Below are 22,686 nucleotides of genomic sequence, written 5' to 3'. Positions count from 1 at the left end.
GTGACAAGAAAATAGGGAAGCATTAATTTAGCTCCTCGTAGGCAGCCGGACAGCTGACGTACCCATTAACCACCAGGAACCACGCTCTGCCCACGGATGATAGACCAGGAACTGTTTGCTCGCTCAGGGTGGTTCAGTAACCCCCTCCTGACCCAGCCCCCACCGGATCCTCCCGAGTTCTCTCTTGGCTCTGGCGGTGCGCGTTTTGAAGTGGGGCACGAAGGAATTCCTTCATGCCACCACCTTAGGACCATCACAGCCTTTAAGCCAAATACAAAACCCCTTTGATGAGAAGAAAAACAAATGCCACGCAAGACGTGTACTATCGTGACACTTACCCCACAGTGCTGGAAGGGGATGTAACCCAGCTCCGCTAACAAAGCGATTGTCCTTGCATTACCCATTGTAAATAACACATATATTTACTTAGGGTACTGGAACAGGACGTCATGCACGCTTGATGCTGAAGAAAAGCCTGTTTGTGCCTGTTACACTGGACGGTTTGTACAAGATTGATTCTTAAAAACTAGTTGTGTTTCTTAGATTCTTACAATCTTTTACTCTGAAATGAATGAGACAGCCTGTAGGGCAAGCCACCTGTTTTGGTCGCACCTGAGCATTTCCAAAGATGGAAACTCGAGTTATCATTTAACTGAGGAAAGAGGAGGAACTGTTGGTATGTAGGTCTGAAGGTACTTAAAGCAGTATCCAAATCTCTGCTTTGCACTGGTTCTCTACAGTGTGTGCCCTCCTGGATCTTACTAGAGCAATACCATGCCACCATGGAAGCGAATGTAGAAACAAGTGGTCCACTGTGTTACACAGGAAACAATCCATGCCCGAGAGGAGACAGTTCTATTAATTTTTTATTTGCCAGGCTCTAATTCTGCAACTCACCCATTTAAATTAAATACAAATCAATCACAGGATTGATTTATGTCTCAGAAAGTAACATTTGCTAGTAACAGGACAGAGAGGCAACACATCAAATACACCACAGTTATAATAAAACCAGCATTCTTTGTTACCCCATATGTACATTCCCCCCACCCCGACACTCCTGTTGAGAAATCTCCCTGTGTGACCATTGATGAAAATACCATTTGTTTTCTACTTGCACAGCAACACAGGGACGCTCTTCCCTAGTTGAGATGAAGGCACTTTCTCCCCTTCAAGACACTTTCAGAACATTCCTTTCTGCAAATGGGACAGGGAAGTGTCTGTCCTATGGTTGAAACCGGTTTTAGAGTTTTGATCTGCATGAATTGAGACAGGCAAGCTCGGTGTTACCACCCATGGAAGCTCCACTTGCCATAGTGAAGAGCAAGCACTGTGAAGTACCTGGCAGTGGTGAAATGTCCTCATACTGTGAGGTCCATCAGAAGGCAGAAAAAGTCCCTTTCTCAAATGCATTTAGATACCTGCCAAAGCACAGAAAGTGCTTAACTGCTTCTGGTTTCAATTTCTTCAACCAAATACAGTGATAAACTTCAGGTGGTGATAAATGCCTGTCACCAAGCTACTTCTTGGCACTAGAACCGTTCTCGTCCTCAGACAGACTCTGCAAGTGGAACAGTGTTTTCCCACATGCTCCACCATTCCATGGAAGAGGGATGAGGCTGCACCACTGCAGCCGGCTGGGCAGACAGGCTGCCGTTGGAGGCACTTGGGAACAACAGTCAGTGGAGGGTTTACAGTGCCCAGCACCTTGAAAGAGCACAGAAGACAAAGGCACGAAAATCAAATCATTCTTGAAGTAGTTTTCTGCGCAGAAAAGCACCTGGCCATTTTGTAGGAAAAATACCTTCTCGCTTTTAAAGGCAAACATGTGAATATTTTCCAGTTCTATAAAGAACACTCACGTTAATAACAAAACTATTACATATCCTACATACACTGCTATGCTAGAGGCCAGATACTCTGGCCACAATTCTCCGGCCAGAATTCCATAATTCTATAACTTCTACCTTGCACTCCTTATCATGAGGTGGGGAATCACCATGGGTGCAGAATTTGACCCTTATGCCCTCACAACACCCCGTGAGGTAGATAGGTACCACGATATCTTCTTCAGGAGGGGAAACTGAGGCAAAAAGAGGGGAACTGGCTTGAACGAGGCTGCACAGCAAGTCTGGGAGCAGAACTCGGGTCATGCCCACAGATCTCTCCACTAGAACATGCTGCCTTACCTCCCACCCAACTTCATCTCCAGGGCTGAATGAAAAGCATCCATGTACCACTGACAAAATAAACCTACTCCAACGCCAATCTTTCTGTAAACTACTTCTGCTTCAGAAATGACATAAACAGGTGCTACAAAATACTTTTCTCACAGGACCTGAATTCCAAAGTACACAAGTCAGCTCCCATTCCTGTCAGCCAGCACAAGCCTCTACATTTTCACAAGGCCTTCAAATAGAGTCTTTCTCATGCCTTGTCTCCACTGCAGAATTCCAGAGTTCATTAATAAGGTACATCAGGGGCTAATCCAGGAACTTTCACAAGTTGTGAAAGGCCTATCTACAGGTGTGAAGTCCTATAGGAGGCCACTGCGCGTTTCCAGGCTGGCACTAACAACACACTGCTTGGCGCGTAAAACCACATTCTGTGGCTGAGAGGGAAAGGCTCCTGTCCCTGCCAGTGCCACAGCGCAAGAAATGCAAAGCCAGCCTTAAATCATCACTGCCCAAGACATCAGCCGAATCATGACCAGCATGGAATTATGTTATCTCAACCCTCAATAAGGATGTCTAAATGCAGTGAGATTTAGGAGTGAAAACAAGGCAATGGAAAATGTGTTGGATGTTGACTTGAAAGGATTCCACCACATGGTTGAGGCCTAAAACATACCATACCTTACCATTACCATTACCATTACCATTACCATTACCATTACCATTACCATAACCATACCACTACCATACCATAGCATTACCATACCCTACCATACCATACCCCTTCTTTCACTAGACAAGTGACAACAGGGATTTCCCTGTACAGCTGCTGACTTGTGGATATAAATATTAGTTAATGAATTTTCAGCCCCTGCCTGAGTGCAGTGTTCAATGCTATTGATTTACAAGTACATATCAGTGATATGACAGTTCAGACCATTTGATACAACAGCCTGCCCTCTCTTTATTTAAAGTTCGATAAATGCTAAATCTCGACATTGGTTGGAGGTCATACTTATGATCCAGACACAAGACCAGAATAAATTTGAGTTGTTTCATGCCTGAACTGATGTGTGACTGGGTCTGAAGTGGTGATGAGACTGTACAGGGCTTCGGGCAATAGGGAGTAGTATTAAGGGTCCTTTCCTTGTTTAAGATGTGAATTCTTCACTGGTTAGCCGTTGTGTTTGCCCAGGTTGGGAATGTGTCCAGGTCAAACATAGCTCTTCCCCATGTGTTGATGGCCAGTGTGACACAGAGGACTCCAATGATGTTCATCACTATTCCAGTTTTAACCTGTGAGGACAAAAGTCCAAATCAACAACAATAACCAAACAACAGCACAGCAAATTGCAGCAAGGCCTATTTGTACACAAACAAGACACATATGGTCAAATAAATCACGGAAATAGCCATGGTACCCACTGCCCTATGTTCTTGCTTAGGTGGAAATACCAAGGAACACACTGCACGAGGCCTTTGAACACTCTGCTATATAACTAGTCTAGGAGCTTTAAGGCATGTACAAGAAATTGCTCTTATTAGTTAAAGAACAGCTTCTGCCTCCTTCAAGTCGCCAGTTAGAAAACCAATAATGTTTGGGTGTTTGGGATGGAACCTGGCACTGTGTGGTCTGGCAGGCAATCACAGGACCAGAGCTCAGGGCAACTGATTGTTACCTTCTGCTTTCAGCTCCAGTGGAAACAAGGCTTCAGCTACACTCACCAAAGCCCCAGAAGACTGGAAAGCACTGACTGCATTTTAACTCTTCAGTGTTTAAGAAACTTACGACTTGGCAGTTTTTAATTTCACTTGGGCTGGGCTGTATGTCTGCCAAAGCCTGTGAGAAAGGTACTGTTACTTCAGAGATGCAAATCTTTATTGCAGTATTAACACCGCATAAGAGAGGGGCATAGGGTGGTAGTTACAGCCCGTAAGAGCTTCCTGGGACTTTGGAAATACTCAGCTAAGAAAATGAAACTCTCACCGTATTTCAGGATAAAGGCAATGGAAAGCTTCAGATAAGAGACCAGGTAAATCTCATCTTACCATATCGAAAACACGGATGTGGCCATAGGAAAACACTATCGCATTTGGCGGTGTTGCAACAGGTAGCATGAAGGCAAAGGAAGCACTGAGAGTACTGGGCAGCATAACATACAAAGGATGGATCTTCACAGATGTAGCCTGCAATGAAACGGAGAGAATATCACACTGGAGGTGTTCCAAAAGAAAAGCATAAAGAACATTTCCCAGACCAGGCTCATTTTGTTTCCTGGTATATCACCAGAGCAATTTACAAGCATTTTATTCTGAAATCCACACATGCTTAAAGATAACTTTGCTCTCGTTTCCTGTCCCACAGTACTTAAAAACAATGTTTGATTCTTTCTTGTTGTTTGTTTTGCTCTATGGTATAATTTGGAGTTCTGGTCAAATTTATCCAATGATCTTTTCTTTGACCTCAGACCACGCTTTTGCCAGGGTAACACAGGAATGAGATTATAATTACTAGGCATGTGGAATAACACTCTTAGACGCTACATAAACCCTGTAGGACTCAGAACTTAAGTGCCAATTTAAGTCACTAATAGCTCAGCACCTTGATTGGAATAATTTTGCTTTGATGAAATGGCCTAGAATAAAGTGGTTGTACTTTCTAAATTAAAGAACCAAGTAACCTATTTTTTCCTTTATGCTATAATTTCAATTCTGCTCAGAAAAGGCATCAAAACTTACCAGGTTCTCCTCTGTAAGTTTTAAAATTGTTATGGCTTCCTATGGAAAATGACACATTTCTAAATACCAGTAACCAGGCCCACCACTTTCTGTATTCTAGCATAAAATCATGAAGATGGAGGAACTGTTCAAAGGGATGAAATCCAGGAAGTGCTGGATTTTGTTTTGTTTTGGGGTTTTTGTGTGTTTTTCCAGCTCCGAGTTGATGGTTCACATACAAAAGGACCAGAAGTAACTGATGTTTGTCGATCTGTATTGAAAAAGTGACTCTCCACTTCCTCCAGGGCCAAGGGACACACCTTACAGCTTGAACTGGCTTCCTTTTCAGTGAGGGTGCCATGGGACAGGCATCCTGAATTAGCTTCTCCCCCCACAAAGCCGGTTCTCAGGCTTCAGGCATATGGGTAGGGCAGACTGGACGAAGTCTGCATTCCCACTTTATATCTACTATCTACTATCTACTCTCTATCTACTGTGATGCTATAAACACAGCAGCGAACACTAGCTAAAATCACTGTCCATTATGGCATACTGTCAGATGGCCTGTTTCATTACTGGCTTTCACATTAACATTGGGGCAACACTGAAGAAAATAAATACGATATCACTTTGCCCGTAGAGATTGTCAGTTTAACTCTGATCTCCCAGTTGATAGGATAGTAGGATGGAAGTAATCTTACCATGGATGCAAAGACAGGTAGGAAGAGGGTGGCTGTGGCGACGTTACTGGTGCATTCAGTGAAGACAGCTATAATAAGTGAAAGTACTGTTGCAATGGCCCACGGTGGGATAGATCCTAGTGGAGTTATTTGATGACCCAGCCAAGCTGAGAGCCCAGAGTTCTGACAAGAAAAAAAAGTGGGTTTCAGTGAGGCTTAGAACCTCTAGCTCATGAACAGGGAACTCAAGTTATGTGCCATGTTCCTACCAAACAATGCTAAATGACTCCTGAATTACAGAAATGCCATCTGGGAAAGTACAACGATCTGCCACAAATGCTAAAAGAAATTCCTTGCCAACTAGACATAATACTGAGGCCAACTGTCCTGATTTTTATGGAATCCAAATACTTACTCACACTTTGGTTACAAAAATATGTGTTCTTGCTAAACAGAAACAATTATTGCTGGGACTATTGCAATTACTTAATGTATCACTCAGAAGTTCCCTTGCATGTTTTTCTAAGGTTTGTGAAGATACTGACGCTGTATGAATGCTCTGTTCTAGGAACATGGGCAGTGATTGACTCAAACAGCTTACAAAACCTTTGACTTGATGGTTTCTAATGCTCTAGAGATTTAATAATGTGTGTATGATGTATGCAGATGAATATAAGGCCCTAGAACTTTAATTTGCCCCACAGTTTAAGCAGCCTAGTCTCAAAACTTAGATCTGAATATTAATTTCCCCAAAGCATGGCACTGTTGATAGCTAAGGCTTGCTTTGATTTAGATGCATCTTAGCAGTGATGAAGGAAACCATATGGTTCACCTCAAGATTCCTTCCTGTTTTGGGAATTCAGATGCCTTTTCTGTGAATTTATGAACAGAGGATCAAACCATGGTCTTACGGAATGCAGCACATTGCCTGTCAACAGCCACTGACAAGTTCAAGAAACCCCACTGTACACAATTTTGGAAGATATCTACCCACAATGATTTTCTTCCTGACCACTTCAGTAGTGGTTTGGGTTAAATCTGAAGATATATATCCTTTAAACAAACCTTCAATGGTTCTGAAGATCTTACAAGTGTTATCTGTACTTCTATTTTTCTAGAAAGGGCTGGGATCAGGATGATAACAGAAATAAGAAAGGCTGCTTTTCTGGTCTGTCCAAGGAACATCACAAACTACTCAGCAGCCTCCAACAGGTAAGATAAATTGAAGAAATTTGGTCAGAGCACACAAATTCCTGAAAAAGAGGCACAAACATTCACCTCTCCTCCCAGTTTTTGTTAATTTGGATCTGCCTCTACCTCTGAACATCTCTACTGGGTTTGCCTTTGGGTGCATGCCCAGTAATACAGGACCAGATAACAAACCAGGGAAGTTCGCCTTTGAGTCAAAAAAAAAAAAAAAAGATGTCAGGACATACTGCGCTTGCATCAGCCAAAGCAAAACCTCCTCCCAGCAGCAGCACAATGCTCCAGGGCATCTTCCTCTGAACCACATTCCAGTCTAGCAGCGGGGCTGATAAAAATGGCTTTTTTATATCTGAAGTGAGAAATGAAAAGCAGAATGTGTTTTAGGAGAGCGAAGACATTTTGTCTCCTGTTCTGTAAGATACTAGGGAACGACCTAACAGGCATATGAATATTACTGAGAAACAGACACATGTTAATACACATGAGCATAATACACAGGATAATACACACGAGGAGCGACCATGCCCCAGCCCTGCCTGAGAAGCGAGGGAGGTGAGCTCTCCTGAATAAATGCATGCAAATCCAGTACATGTTTCTGCCATGTTAGCTGGAGCTAGCTAACTGCTACCCAATGTTACAATTCCTCCTTTAAATACCTTCTTCAGCCTGTTCAGGGTCAGACATGCTTTTCTTCCAGCCTGTGAATTTGGGTTTATTACTAGGAAGGATAAACAGTAGCAGGGCAATAAACACAGCAGGAGCAGAATCGGTGATAAACCTAAAGAAGAAAAGAGAATATAGCTCAGAAAACAGACATCTTTCTCCTAGAAGATGGCTGCCTTCCAGCGTTGCGGTCACTGCTCTTTGTCATCCTGTTTGGGGCTTGTACATTAGCAAAATGGGTCATTAGTTCATGACTGAGGTCTCTCAGACCTGCCATGACACAAACGCGGTAATAAAAGAAACTAGGTACAATACACGTTAATAACCAGAGCCACAGATGACAACGGCTCCTGGGAGCAGGGTTCCTTCTCTGCGGTGAAGCCAAGATTAAACAGTGGTATCTCAAAGAAAGATGTGTAAAGGAATGGCCTGAATAATAGTCCCATCGTGCATTTTATGTTCTTAATATGCCACAGACATTATGTGAAGAAGCCATTCAAAGCACCGAATAAATTTCCGTGTGAGTTCTAAGCTATTGTTTAGAGGTGATATTACCAAATATTCAAATGATATCGCAACTGACTGGAGCTCATACAAACAAAATACACCAGTGTGACTGAGACCGGCATTACAGAATTTTCTCTTCCTTTAGGAGGTTCAGCTTGCTCCATGTCCCAGTCTCCAGCCTTCATTGCAGTACAAACTGTCAAACAATAGATCAATTGGTGATCTCATGCACAAGCGACAGGATCAAGCCCAGCAAACATGTGAATTCAGATAAGGTTGGAATGAATGACCCTGCACTCAAAATGGAATATGACAGCAAAGGAATCTGATTCACAACCAAGAGGGTACAGGATGAAAAAAACCCTAAAAACTTACTTCTCTCCTCTTGGGAAGAGCCTGGTGGCCCAGCCTTTTACAAAGCCTGGGTGTCTGGTAAACCACAAGAGAACCAGCACAACAAACATTAGGAGGACATTGAATTCAGCATAAGAGATAGGGCCCAATTTCTTCATTTCTGCCTTCAGCACATTGTATGCAGCTTTTTCTTTAGCACTTCTCTCCGTCCCACAGCCCCAGCTTTTCTTAAAGCTATAAGGAAAAAGGAGAAGAAGATACTGTGAGTATTAACATACTAGAGGAATTTAACATGCTTGCCACTGAAGCTGTCACTCCTGGGGACAGACACAGACTACAGCAGAGGCCAGGAACAAAGAAATGACAACAGCGTCAAAGCATTTCATGGGCAGAAGCCAGTTCTCACAGAGGAATGGGGTCTATGAATGGCAGTAAGTCTCTGTCCAATTTGGAGCAACCTGGGATGAAAAACCCAGTTTTGAATCAAGGATAGCAAAACAGACATGCTAGCTCTGCTAGGGTTGAAATTCTCAGATGTGAAATTGAAAAATAAAAATGCAATTCTGTCTGAACATTAAGAATGCATAAAGCTTTTCCCTTAGTGCAACTCCCATGAACATAAAAGGTTTCTAGACCTCAAAAGTTGCTGTGAAATGGAACTGCTCTCTGCTACAGAATTAATAACTTGTCAGTGCATTTGTTTTATCCAGATGTCTCAATAAGCTTGGTCTGCTGAGGGGTTTACAGAATATCATGTAGTTAAATACTCACTTGAGTCCCATGAAGGAGCACTGCAGCCAAAACCAAGCTAGTACCAACATCAGAATCATGTTTGGGAATGCAAACCCAAACCAGGAAGCAAAATTCACAATATCGTTATTGTTGGGGTATAACCTGAAAAGAACAGAAAAATGCTTTATGTATGAAGGTCAAAATAATTAGTAATCTACTCTCCCTCTAATATCCACTAGTGACAATTATACATGTAATCAAGGACAACAATTACAAGTAATCATAAGCAAAATCCACCATCTAACTGAAGTCAATAGGAAGGCAGCCTGGATATCAGAGCAGAACTTAAATGATCCTCAGTTTTCCCCCTCTATTACTTTAATGGATATAGGAGCTCACGTTGATATTTTAGGTCTCAGGAAGACAAGTGCTGCTGAAAGATGTCCCACAACTTTCACTTGCAAGACGCCTGCTCATTTATCCCAAGACCATTTATTTAAGAACACCAATTTTTGTTCTTCCCTGTGTCCACCAATAATGACTGGAGGAAAAGTACCAATAGCAAATTTCCAGCTGGGTGTTAAAACCAACAGGTAATGTGGCAGCTGAGGCTGAAGTACTCCAAACAGAAGAAAGTGACGTTGAGGGACTGTTGTGGAGTCTGCAAAATTTCCACTGTAGATCAGGTTGCATTTAAATCAATTCTCAAACTCAGCTTAGCAAAGGGAGTATTTTGTGGATGACTCTTTTGCTTTATAACAGTATCTGTACAGTTTCCACAGCCACAGCATGGAGGAATAATATTATTGGAGAGCCTAAGCTATTTTTATCTCTTTGGTATGCTTATGAGAAGTTAATCACACATTCTGATGCTCTTCAGTTCTTCTGCTGATGTGCTGCGTTTCAGTTGAAAAAGTGGTGGCAGAAGAACCAGTATCTCATGATCAACCAGCTGTCTGCCAATTACTAGCAAGTATTTCCAAGTTTCTCAGGAGACTTATAATACCAGCACACAGCTGCCTAAAAAAGGCTGAAGCAGAAAAATGAGAGTGAGGAACATTCCTCGCTCTCAGTTCACCAACTGGTTATTGCTTACAGTTTGCAACTGAAACCGTCATCTAAGACTAGTCAGTTGGTCACAGAAACAGTAGGATAGTATAAGTAAAAGAAACGGCAAGAATGACTTACTGATTCATCTGGCCTTTCAATACAATGTTTGGTGCTGTTCCAGTGAGTGTTGCAGTTCCTCCAATGCTGGCAGCGTAGCATATGCAAAGTGTCATTCCCTTACATACACGTTTCCTCATTTTCTTTTCCTCAGAAGATCTGGGGTCATCAGGGACTTGTCCATTGCTTATGACTAGACATAAAGAACATGACTTGCCTCAGGTAAAGTTAGGGAGGCAGAGAGTCAGGGTCTTCAGGCCCAGTGCTTCCAGTTTGTGTATGCCATTTATTTTAATTCAAAGAAAACACAGATATGTTCATGAGGACCTGAAGAGAGAGGTTGACAATCTGGGTCTACATGGTCCAAGGATGCTGGTGTCCATACTGGTGCCACAGTTCCTGAGCAGTAATTTCCTGTTTCACACAGAGGCTTACCACCAGCCAGATATTGTAGTCACTGGAACCATTCCAATACCACAGTAAGAACCCAACTAGCTTTAACAGCTGTGAATTTGGGCAGAAAAAAACACCGCCCAAACCCAAATTCTTTCCTGGCATAACTGTTAAGATCAATATGCTACATCAGTTTACATCAGCTGTGAAATTTTGCTGCCGTGCCCATTGTTCTCTGAGGTTAACAGTCTAATCTTGAAGTCTGATTGGGCTAATGGGGCAGGAAAATTAATTTATGGAAATTACAACCAACTCGACAATACCAAAGGGTATTTTTTGCACACATTTACTACATTCACTACACGTTAAAATAAATAAGTAAGCAAAGCCGAACAGATCCTTCTAAGTAGACAGAAAACAAGCAAAATTATTATTACTGGTCTTAGAGCGGAAGTCCAGTTCTGGGAGTCAAGAATCAACATTAAGAAGAGCATTTGAAAATATGAAAACTTATCTTTAATACAACTGTTTGAAAGCTAGAAATGGCATTCTTGCCGGCTTGTGTATTTTACATAAAAATGGTCTCTGAACTTTGCACAATCATAGAGCATTCTTCCCTCACAAGTGAGGGAAGAAATGAAGCAACCAAAAAGCAGAGATCACAGTTGTATCTAAACTATCCCTCCAAGGTCCAAACAAATACGGCAATTATGAGTTAGTCTCATAGCAGGGCAACGTCTAGCACACATAAACACCCTTCTTTTACACTGTGTCTTCCATGGACACGGAAGCCAGAAAATGGGCATGATGTGTCCGTGGCAGAAGACCTGAAGTGTGGGACACAGTATGCAGTACAAACATTTGCACTTGCTCTTGCGCACAGTCACACAGAGAATCGTGGCAGATCAACTTGCTAATTCAGTGAAACCTCATCTCCATGAAAATCCCCAAGACAATCCTTCCTCCTTTGAAAGAGAACGGTACCACAGATCTGATCTTTAATGGTATTTAATAATATAGCCCTCTGCAACTGTATAGCAGAGCAGTGAAATCAGAGGAACGGAGTTTTTGTGCATGGTTCAAGTCAAGTGAAACCTACTGCAGAGCCACAGCACTGAGAGAAGCACCTTGTGGAGTCAAGCATCAGAGTAAGATCACACTTTAAAGTGTTCCAAATAGTAGTTTGTCTACTGTGAGTCAAATGACACCAGCTCCTCTTTTCCAGGAAGCTTTTAAAGTATTCCTCTTTCTTCTCCCCACTTCCACATACAATCTGGTCAATATTAAAGATATTTATTACCCCAGAACCAAAATAGGTTGTGTTTGCACAAATTTTTTCCAACAATCCTACGTGGCTTAGAAGCTGAATCCCCACTGATAATCACAAGATTTAGAAAGTGGGATACTGGGGGGTTGGACGATATTTCCCACAGGATATGCTTTTCACTTCCCTGAGCAGGCAGTTAAGTCTAGGGAAACTACGGGAGGATGTCCCCAGTTTGAAGGAAAGAACATAACAATATGCACGGGATTTAGCACTCAGCATAACAAAATGGCAGCCAACAAAATTGGAAGCCATTTTGTAAAGCCCAAATGCATGCATTTAGGGATTTTCAGTCAGGTTACCATCTTCTTTCCTTGGAAAAGGTACAGAGGACTCCTTCTAGGTCAGGGAGCTCTAAGTGTAGCAAGTTCAGTAGGATCAACTCACTGCTGAGTAGGCCCTTACCATGCACTGAAGGGGGATCTGACACATTCTTTTCCTCCAGCTCAATCACTGTATTTGTTTGCCCGGTTCCTTGTTCCATCATGGTCACATCATGCTCTGTGTTGTCCATTTGATCCAGGACAGCCTGGACAATGGGAACCATCATAGCAGTGGTGGCAGTGTTACTTATCCACATGGACAGGAAGGCAGTGACTACCATAAATCCCAGCATCAGGCTGAAGAGAGAAACAGGCAGAGGAGAAAGGATGAAAGAAAACAGACGCTGCTAGTCTTTGTAGTCACTGTAATTTAGACAGTAGAGCGCAGGCAGGGATGTGTGTAGTGTCCAGTAATACAAAGCAGGGCCAGATTCCCTTCTAGGACAGCTCTGCCACCTTTATTGAAGGAATCCCAGAAAGCCATTTAGCTCCTTAGTCTGTGCATGCTTGTCATTTTGTCCCCAATGGCAAGCATCTATAATTTAGCCAGATGCTGGTTTTGTCTAAAGGACAAATAAACTGTTCCTGCTGCCAGACTTAACCTCTGGAAACTCTGTACGAGTGCAGCTAAAGAGATTCTTGAAGGTGTCCTAGGCCTCAGCTAAATTGACACAGGCAAGGAAGAAGTAATGTAGTACTCTTACAGTGCAGGTTTCACTCCAAGAATCAGCAGGACTCTCAGCGCAATCCTTTTGTGAAGATTCCACTGTTCAACAGAAATTGCAACAATCAGCCCTCCAATGAAGAGCATGTTTGTGTCATTTAGGTACTGCATGCACACCTGAAAGACAGAGAAGGCAGGTCAGGGGCCCAAATGTTGGCTCTTGCTAGCTTCACTAGAACATGTTGCCTTCCATCCTCTCAAAGCCATTTACTGCACCAGGTCCCATCCCAACATTGGCAGAAGGAGCAGTTGCAGCTTCAGAGCTACCTCCAGTTTCCTGAACCCTTGATCCCCTGCTCAAGTGCTGAACTGTCCAGTGCATGGGCAGCGCACCATAAACCTTCTTTTTGGATCATCAGGAGTTAATAAAGTACAAAATGACAGCAGTTTCCTAAAACATAGCTAGGGGCTCAAAGTATTGTGTAGGTACTAGAAATGCTGAGCTCCCAAACGGATTTCTCAGCACCTTTAGCAACCATACCTGCCCATACCAGCTTGTTGGCCAGTAGTAAACCTGTGCTCCAGTACCTAAATATAGCCTCTCTCCTTTGGAATAAAGTACTAGCACAAAGGGCCGGAATGAGCTTTGGAGGGGACACAGTGTACTTGCCGGCATCGTGCTATCTACCCTGCCAGAAGAAGCCCGTCCCATGCATTTTGAAATCTCCCAGGGCTATGTCAGCACTGCTCTCTCATGGGATGGGTTATGAACCTACAAGCTGCGAGCACTAGTGGGATGCTTCTCTAGTAGGATCCATGCCCAGAAACGGACCTTCCCCTCTACCACCTCAAGCCCCACCTCAACCTGTAACATTTTGGGCAAATGTGTATTTAGTTCAGCATTTTCCCGTACAGGAACCCTGAACATTGCTCAATATGTTCAAAAACATTACCACAGAACTGGAGTGCTTTCCTAGCAGGCTTGTTTGCTAAATATTGATGGGGGATCGGAGCAATGGATATCCCTGTATCAGATCTGGATTGAGCAAGAACTGCTCCTTACTGATTTAGAACTCCGAACTCCAAGCAGAGGGAAAAATACCACAGGCATGAGGGAGGTAACAGCCAGTGGGATCACTTCAGTGCACCAGTATACGGCCATGATGATGATGATATACGCACATTTGGCCTCCTGCAATAAAGTGGAAGACACATTTAAGCATAGAAAACTATTCTTAGAGATAAGAAACACATTGGTAGCTCTTATAAGGGGCCCAAACACTTCATTGTCTGTAGCTTAACAAGTTATGCTGAAATAGGTAGCAGAGACATGAGGATTTAAACTTGTACTTTTAAACCTTGTTCTGAAGTCCCTTGCGTAAAAAGATCTTTTTGACCACAGTGTTTGTTCTAATGCACCCCCACAAAATGTAGGGTGTGAGAAAAGAAACCTTCCACAACTAGGTAAGTACACAGTTTGCAGTGTGCAATTACCTCTTGGCAGTTGAGGGAAGCAGGTTTCATACCTAGAGCCAAGGTTTTTTAATAGTGTTTGTAAATTTGGGCATTTCTATTTTGAGTTAATTATTTTTAAATGGGTGGCCAAATTTCCCAGTGTGGATGATTAGCTTGTCTGAAACTCACAGATCTTCGAGGTATGTCCAGTAACACACCTGAGCCCAGAAACTGTATCACTGAATAATTGAGAAGTTCTTGAATTTTTAAAGTAACTCTTAAAGTAAAACTCTTTTACCTTTTTTTTGGTGACTAAGCATGCTAGAGGTATTTAATTACTTTCCCAAATCATACTGTGCTTATCTACTAAGGGGATTCCCTAGATTAGAAGTGTTGTAACTTGTCTTTTTACACCGTTGATCGGGCACTTCTGTAACCTAGCCTCCCTTGGTTTGTACTTTCAAGATTGTTAGGAGAAGCAAGCATTCGCTAGCCAACAGTAAACAGTGTTTTAAAGCTTAAGTCAGTGTTCCTTAGTTCAGAATTTGCTCATATTTAGAGTATGTGTTTATACGATTTTATTCTAATACAACAAATGGGACTTTATTACAAAAATAAACGGTGTTACAGTGACATTTAAAAATTGCCGTAAGGTGATATTTATAAATAGGGGTGTGTTTTCCTTCATTTTGTTGAGAGGCTTAAGAACCAGAAAACAGTCTTTGTAAGGAATTTGATTTTTTTTTACTTCAGGTTTCCAGATTAATTACAGCACATGTTTTCAAAAAATATGTCTTCAGAGACTAAAAGATATCAGATAGATACTACTTAAGTCTCTTCCCTTAATAAATATGAGGTCACCTCATGATACAATTCATGCTGTACCACTGTAACTAAGTGCTAGAAATGACTGTGGTTAATCTGTTGCCAGTATGAAAGACAGCTAAACAACCCTACGTGAATAAAATTCACAGTACAGAAGAAACGCTGGCTTTGTAGTGTGGAGGGTAAATAATTTATGTGAAGTTCAAAAATACAACCATGCTTATAAATTAACTCCAACAACCACAGCCAATTCAAACAACCAAAGATCTGGAATTGAATATATACGTATGTATCTATGCCTATCTCCACCTGTGGTCTATGGGAACAGTCACAGAATGTTTCTTTGGTGTTTCTGGACAGTTGACAGGAAAACACAGTGATCTGCCTTCTCACTGGGAGCTGAAGAAGCAGTCACTGACGGAAATGTTACTCTCCCATTGTGAAATACTGTAATTTCCCAGATTAGACTGATGACACAATATTCTTACAAATGCTGGAAAACTGAAGACATACTTATTTTTTTAGGGAAATTATCTTTCCTAGTATTGATCAAAGTAGCGCCTAACAGACCTCAGAAAATATGCTTTCAAGGGAAGTCAAAAGCACAGGAGCACAAAACCACCCCAGCTGCATGACTGCCGTTTGGGGAGAACTTCACCTAGTTGCGATAAACTTTGAATAAGCCTTGTTACACTACTGGAAAGGACTTCTTGCAATCAGATAGCACAGTAGCAAATATGGCAAAGCCATTTATCCTGAGGTTGCTCCTAATTTCTCAGCCAGAAATCGCGTAGCGCCTAATTGCTCTTTCTATAAAGCACCAGCATTCAACTGAAAGGTAGGGCTGGTATTACCTAGACAGGTAAACCAGAAGAGCTGGCAATTGTGTTTATAAATATGCATGGCATTTGCCTGTACTTTTAAATACACTGAGCAATACAGGTCACTCGGAAGAAAGACTGTTTTTAGCATCAGAATAGCCTCTAAAGCTCTAGTAGGCTAAAATACTATAAGCTGAGCTTTCACATTTTGCTATGAAGGCTACAAGGCATTAAAGACCAAACTCTTCACTGGCTTATTCCAATTTTATGCTGGTATAGCTCCACTGAAAGCAAAGGAGTTGTGCCATCGCCATCAGTGGAGTAAGATGGATGTGAATTGGAGGATATTGCATTTGAAACCCTGTTGGGATCACTGCATATCACACAGCACACCGCTTCTGACCGCACCACGGAGGAAGAACGCCACTCAGCAACACCCCTTAGAGTATCTCGGAGCCCCAGCAGCAGAGATGGAGAACCCAGAAGTCCTGTCTTTTGCTCCACTGCCATCGATACTAGATAATGCAAGATGCAATTCTAAATGTGCAGGCCAGTTATGCATTTATCTTTGGCCCAAGAAGAACTGCATCTCAGCTGCAAGACGGGTTGGGTCCATGGGAGCCCCAGGTCGTGGCAGTGGCATGACCCTCTGGATGAGCAGAGGCCAGCACAGAGCTCCTTCTGCAAGTCCAGCTGCCTCGCACCAGCGCCCGAAGACCACTCGGGAGTGAAACCTGCAACACACGCTCCTGCGGCCTGGGACGCGGCTCCGGGGACGGGGTGGCAGGCGGCTCTGCGCCAGTCCACGGCGGGGACGCGGGGCTGCCCTGGCAGGGATGAGGCGCGCCTTGCTCAGGTGCAAAGCAGATGCTGTGGCGAGGGCGGACCGCGTGGCCAGCGCTGCACGGGTGGCTGGGGGATGGCCGGCAGGCTGGGTGACCGGCAAGGGCCCTGCGCGGCTGGCCGGGAGAGGGGCTCCGGGGAGGCTCCTTTCGGGCACCACTGGCCCGACCCGGGGAGGGGGTGGGCTCCTGTGGGGTGGCAGGGCCGGGCCGGGGGGCTCTGGGCCCCGCCTGCGCCCCGCAGGCACTTACCCGCGTCTGCACAGTGAGCGGCAGAGGCAGCAGCAGCAGCGGCGTGAGGAAGAGGATGGCGAAGGACCGGTACCTCAGCAGGGACCGCAGGCACGTCGAGGCCATCTCTGTGGGGACACACGGTTAGGGCGCGAGCGGGAGCAGCGCCCGCCGCCGCCGCCTTAAGTACGGGGCGGCGGGGCCGCGGCGGGAGGGACATGGCGGGGGGCGACTCGACCCGCCCGCGCCCTGACGGGACACCGGGCCCGCCCGCGCCCGGACGGGGGCCGGCCGCTGCCGCCCTGAGGGACACGGGCTCCCTCCCGCCCGGGCGGGGGCCGGCCGCTGCCGCCCTGAGGGACGCGGGCTCCCTCCCGCCCGGGCGGGGCCGGGCCGCGGGGTAGCGGCGCAGGCGGGTGAGGAGCGGCGGAGCCGCGGCAGAGGCCCCGGTGCGGCGCCGTCCCCGCGCCCGGCCGAGCCGTCCCGCCCTCTCCTGGGCTGGCATAGCAGCCCCGGGGACGCGCCGCCCCTGGCCCCTCTCCGGCCCCGGGGGTTTCCTCAGGCAGAGCCCAGCCGTTCGGAGCCCGCCGGACCGCTCCGTCGTGTGGGCGCCGGGACATGACATGTGGCACTTCGCCTTTCCCCGTTCCTTACGTCCACCTCTGTGCTCGAGATGTGCCCATCAACAAGGAAAGCTGCCTAGTGGCTGCGTATCGAGCTATCACACTGGTTGTGAGAATGCGTTGAGAGAAATCTCCCTGCTCACAGCGCCCAGAGAAAGTTGCCAGCAAGCACAGATCCCCATAACGCATATTGTACGCAGGGGCCCAAGCGCTGACACGCGGCTTCTCTCGGGCTGGACGTTCAGGAGGTGCTGATGGTGCCAAGGGAGGATCATCTCTCAGTCATTTACAGGGTGGTGAGGAAAGGCTGAGCTCCTTTAGGGAAATGGAGAATTAAAATCACCGTGGGGGTCTCCCCAAAACAAAGGTCTGTGCAGGCATGCATGGCTGTGTTTCACTGCCTATTATTTTGTGAGGGATTGTGTCTCTGCAATCTGGGTTAAAAATAACCCAGAAAGGTTAACTTAAAAGGTTATTTTTAATGTCATTCATTTCAGTGATTTGGTCTGCAGTGTAGCTGCAGAGTCAGAATCAGAGGTGATGGCACAACTGCAAGGGTGGCAAGCACTATCAAGCTGTCAGGAAGGAACAACTGGAGGGACTGGAAGACAAATCATTTGTTGTATTTTATATTCTGCTTTTGGGATGTCAACTGCCACCTGAAATTGAAGGCAGCATAAATCATATCTTGACAATTTGATCCTGCAGTCTCTTAGTACAGTCTTACCAAGCAGTTACAGAAATAAAGAATTTCAGGTTCCACAGCAAGTAACGAGGGAGCTCTGACTACAGCTTGCAGTATTTGTCCTCTGCTGACCAGAGGAACTTGAGTGACAGAAGTTCAAAACAAGACACTCCAATGTTGCTGTTCTATTTGTAAAAGCAGTGAATGTCCACTAAGGAAAATAGTAGCCAACCGGATCTGGACAGATCCCAAATCTACAAACCTTTAGCAGCAGTCCCTCTGGGTAACTTCCCAACACAGAGGAAACTTCACACCAGCTCAAAGCCTAGCAGAAAGTGGGGAATCAGCCAAAACTCGCATTCCTGTGGCCAGTCTCCAATGAAAAAATGGTCCCTAGTCAACAAAGAAAAAGGATTACAAGCACTTAAATAAGAAAATGCAAAGAATTAACTCTAAAGGAGTTGTACTGAGGTTCACTTTGATAGACCAGTGCAAATATGATTTGCTGTCTTCTTGTTTAAATGAGATGCAGTGCAGAAAAAAGAAAATAAAAAGAAAGGCCATGAACATGTTGATAACTTTAGGTGGGCTAATCCTGTGAAAGGAGACTTGCTTGCTGTACCTGGGAATGAGATCAGGGACTCCTGTGGGCAACGCAATTAGCCAGTCCATGCCTCAGTGTCCTTTTTTGTCAAATACAGGGAAGGGAATCAATATTTCCTTATTGTGCAGAATTATTGCAAACTTGCCTTCAGTGTGCCATGTAAAGTACATTCTATGATATGGAACAAAATTAAAGGATTCAAAGAAAAGAACAAGCATCTGATTACTAGGAAATTAGACTGAAAGATAGTGGAGTACCCTTTTCTGCTGTTAGTATAGCAACTGTCAAGAAGAAATGTGTACCTTTGGGAGAAGAAAGAGAAGGATGCGAGAAACAGAGTGTTCCCTAGGCTTCTTAGGAAGAGCTGACTTTGGACAGGGATGAGAAGACGGTGCAGGCCTCCCAAGAGATTATAGAGCAGAAAGGAAGGAGCGAAGGAGGAAAACAGAGGGGTGTCAATCAGGACCAGCAAGTACCTGACCCTTGGAGATAAATACCCCATTCCCAATACTTCTGGTGGACTTGGAGGATCAATACCAGTTGAATGTGGATGGAGAGCTAGGAACAACATTGAGTCCAGATTTGAAAGAAAGTGTGTGTAAATCTCCTTTATCTGAGCATGTTTTTATCTGAGACATAGGTCTCAAACTAAGGAACTGTAATCTTTTCATGAATCAAGACCACCACTGATAAACTGAGTTTAGAAACCTAAATTTAAAGGCTGACCATTCCCAGCACTTTGACTAAAGCAAAAGCTGGGAAAAATCTTAAGCGTGACCATGGAAATGAGCAACTTCTATTTCTTTATTTTTTGCAAAAGTATGCTCCTTTTCTAGAGGTTTGCTTCAGGAGGAGAGCAGGTTGGTTTGTTGGAGTGCGTGTGAAATACTTGTTCATGAAAAAAGTCTGTGCTGACTCTGCTGAGAAGAAATCGAATTAGTGCCAACTACGGTTCCTGTGGAAGTCTGCTAGGAATTCAGCTAAAACCAAGCAAAGCAGCTGGCTGTTGCAGAGCAGCGAAGACAAAGTCCTGCACTGAGCTGAACCTGTAATCTTGAAAGGTAAATTCTGACCTTGTTACCCCCTTGCTGAAGCCATCCTGCCACTGTACACTTATATTTAAGATACCTCCATCACTATTTTAAAAACCATTGGAGGTTTACACGTGTCAATTCATGCTCTACTGTAAAAAACAGGAGGCCAAGAAGTTCACTGAATCCAGATGTTAGAACCCCATATTCACATATCATCACAAACAGCAACAACATGGGCAGGAAGAAGAACACTGAGTAAGGACAAGAGAGAAGATGCCTGCATTCAGGCAAGGAGGTGGAAGAGCTGTGCAATGCATAGTCAAGATGCAGGAAGGGGAGAGCACGACTGGATGACATGGGGGAAGAGAACAGTTTACAGTGCAGGCCAAAGCTCTCTAAGGGAACCGTGTGCACCGACAGAGAAGCACAGAGGAGCATGTTCAATTTGGTGAGTCTTCCAGCTGTTCCCCATATCCCTCAGTCTATGCTTACAGCTCAGATAAATTTGGCACTGGCTGGTTATGAGAGTGCTACAGGAATGGCAGCTCTTTCACATAATTTGCCCATGAGCTTCCTCTTCACTGTGCCAAGGAGAAGGCGGACAAAGCTTTGGCTGCTTGCTTTACAGAACTAGTCTGACAGTCAGGCAAAAGGAGGCTGCAGAGAGCCCATCCTGCTTGCAAAACTTCCAGCAGGAGGAGTTTTCGATGCTTCAAAGACAGCATTCAAACAAAAAGCTCCCACAGCCTGAAATTTCAGCTCATGCTAATTGAGCACTAACTGCAGGCCTTCAAGAAAAAATCCTTTCCTCCAGTCAGTACTGCTGGCAACTAGCAGAGACTAGAGCAGTATTTACAAATATGTATGTGAGATGTGTGGTTTCATGGTCTTTAACTACTGCTTTAAAGACTAGGTAAAATCAGCTTTCGGTTGCAGAGGCCATTTAGAAGCAGGAGACTGTAGCAGTCTTTGGGCTAAATTTTGATACCCTGACATTGAGTAATATGCTGCTCTTGTTCTTCCTGGTAGGAAGTTTCAACTCAGTATACAACAGAACTCAAATCTTTGTGTTACAGAGACTTAGGTATGGGTTGTGACATGAAGTGGAACGAGGAGCTGAATCAGGTCTCTTGTACCCGAATCCCTTTCCCTGGTCACTAGACACCACTGTTCCCATTTGCTACTGTTCTACCCTAATAAAACACAGGTATTTTAAAGCATATCAAGAGCCAAGGGTATGATGCAGTAACAGAGCCAAGCCCACCTCATGGCTCACTGCCACTGACCTGCTCTGGCTTTCTTGCTGTTTCTCAGCTGGTGGCTCTCGGGCTTATTGGAGTTTACCTTGGCAAAGAAGGCAGAATATTTTTCTGCTGGGTTAGTGAGCTGAATAGCTTCAGTGAAGTGTTGAGTGAGCACCAGAGCCAGCTCCAGAGACTGGGCCACTTATGGCTGGGAGCAGTAACAGCTGGGACAAGGAACAGCCGGACCTTTCAAGACAGCATATTCATAGATGAGCTTGACAGCGTTGTCAGACCACACACAGAGTCACGCAATCTTCCCTTTTGTACTTCAGATGCCAGATTCAGTGATGTGAGCCACTGTAAAGAGTTCCACTCAGAAGTGGGACACTGCTGAAGACTAGTTAACAAAGGCTGACCTGCATTGTTTGGGTTTGTAGGAAGGGACTAGAAATCAAGTCCTCTTGAAAGGCAGGAATTCCGGGGTCATCAGTTCGGGTGGAAAAATTGGAAAATAAAGATTTTAGTATAGTTTAGGTCATTCCCAAGAAGCTGCTTTTCTGATATATCTTATTCACTGCAAGCCAATCATCCCAGTCACTCCTGTTATTGCTGGATAGGAATGGTCTGTGGCAAGGAGGCTTTACAGGTGGCAGTTGATTCATTTAATTACAGATATATGTATTTTCTGCCTCTAATTCAAATGCTGTCCAAGCACACAAGTACAGTTCGCCTGATTAAAAGCAGTCCATTTGACCTAGATAACTGCTATTCCCTCTCAAGACAAAAACTCTCCTCACATTCTTTTTAAAGTTCTTTCATGTTGCGGGCTCCATGCAACAGCCAGAGGTACAAAAGTTTTAGCAAAATTATATTAAACAAGGACTGTAAGACCTATCATATTTGACACCGAGAAACAAAAAAGAAAACAACTGACCCTGAGACATTCTAGGACTTAGGAGAAAAATAAGTGTCTTCTACCCAGGCTTTTGAAAATCACATTTGAAAAACAAGCAGCTCAGAACTTACCTCTATGTGATGCTTGACTTAAAAAGATGCCTAGAAGAAGTCTTGTACAATAATGTTATGCACTGGAACGTTTACACAGAATTTAAATGGAAAGAGTTATTACCAGCATTCAGAGAAAATCACTGTTTCATTACTGTTTTCCCTCCAATCAGTACTTCCCAGCCACTGCCAGTGCACTGCGTTGCTTTAGGAGTATCTTTCAACTAGGTTCCCAGTGGAGCATCTGATATTTTTCCAAGAAAAGCTTTTGAGGCTCTGAACGAACAGTCCTTTCAGTACAATCCCTGTGCCCAACAACTTCCTACATAAAAGCCCTCATTATGAATTTTGAGTCAGTGGGGTTTTCTCAGTCAATGTGTGTTGCTGATCAGGCTTTCTTGACCTAGAATTG

At 44.2% G+C, this 22,686-nt stretch overlaps 1 protein-coding gene across 2 annotated transcripts; it reads right to left on the bottom strand.

The window, feature by feature from the left end:
* Nucleotides 1-848: 848 nt before the first annotated feature.
* Nucleotides 849-22,468, bottom strand: SLC13A5 (solute carrier family 13 member 5). Of its 2 annotated transcripts, XM_074594531.1 has the most exons (14): nt 22,296-22,463; nt 18,650-18,780; nt 17,101-17,207; nt 13,969-14,097; nt 12,946-13,082; nt 12,324-12,538; nt 10,223-10,394; nt 9,074-9,196; nt 8,324-8,536; nt 7,435-7,556; nt 7,009-7,127; nt 5,594-5,755; nt 4,224-4,361; nt 849-3,470 (listed from the first exon to the last, which is right to left on the bottom strand). In XM_074594531.1, the coding sequence occupies exons 3-14, from the start codon at nt 17,203-17,205 to the stop codon at nt 3,342-3,344; spliced, it is 1,764 nt and encodes a 587-aa protein (XP_074450632.1). In that variant the 5' UTR covers nt 17,206-17,207; nt 18,650-18,780; nt 22,296-22,463; the 3' UTR covers nt 849-3,341. The 2 variants fall into 2 exon arrangements, with proteins under 2 accessions (XP_074450632.1, XP_074450633.1); XM_074594532.1 differs by lacking the exon at nt 18,650-18,780 and having other exon boundaries at nt 22,296-22,468.
* Nucleotides 22,469-22,686: the final 218 nt, after the last annotated feature.

This window comes from Larus michahellis, chromosome 7 (genome assembly GCF_964199755.1).
Source record: "Larus michahellis chromosome 7, bLarMic1.1, whole genome shotgun sequence".
Classification (NCBI taxonomy): domain Eukaryota; kingdom Metazoa; phylum Chordata; class Aves; order Charadriiformes; family Laridae; genus Larus; species Larus michahellis.
Note: the sequence above shows the minus strand (reverse complement) of the source record. Positions and strands in the feature narration are given on the sequence as shown.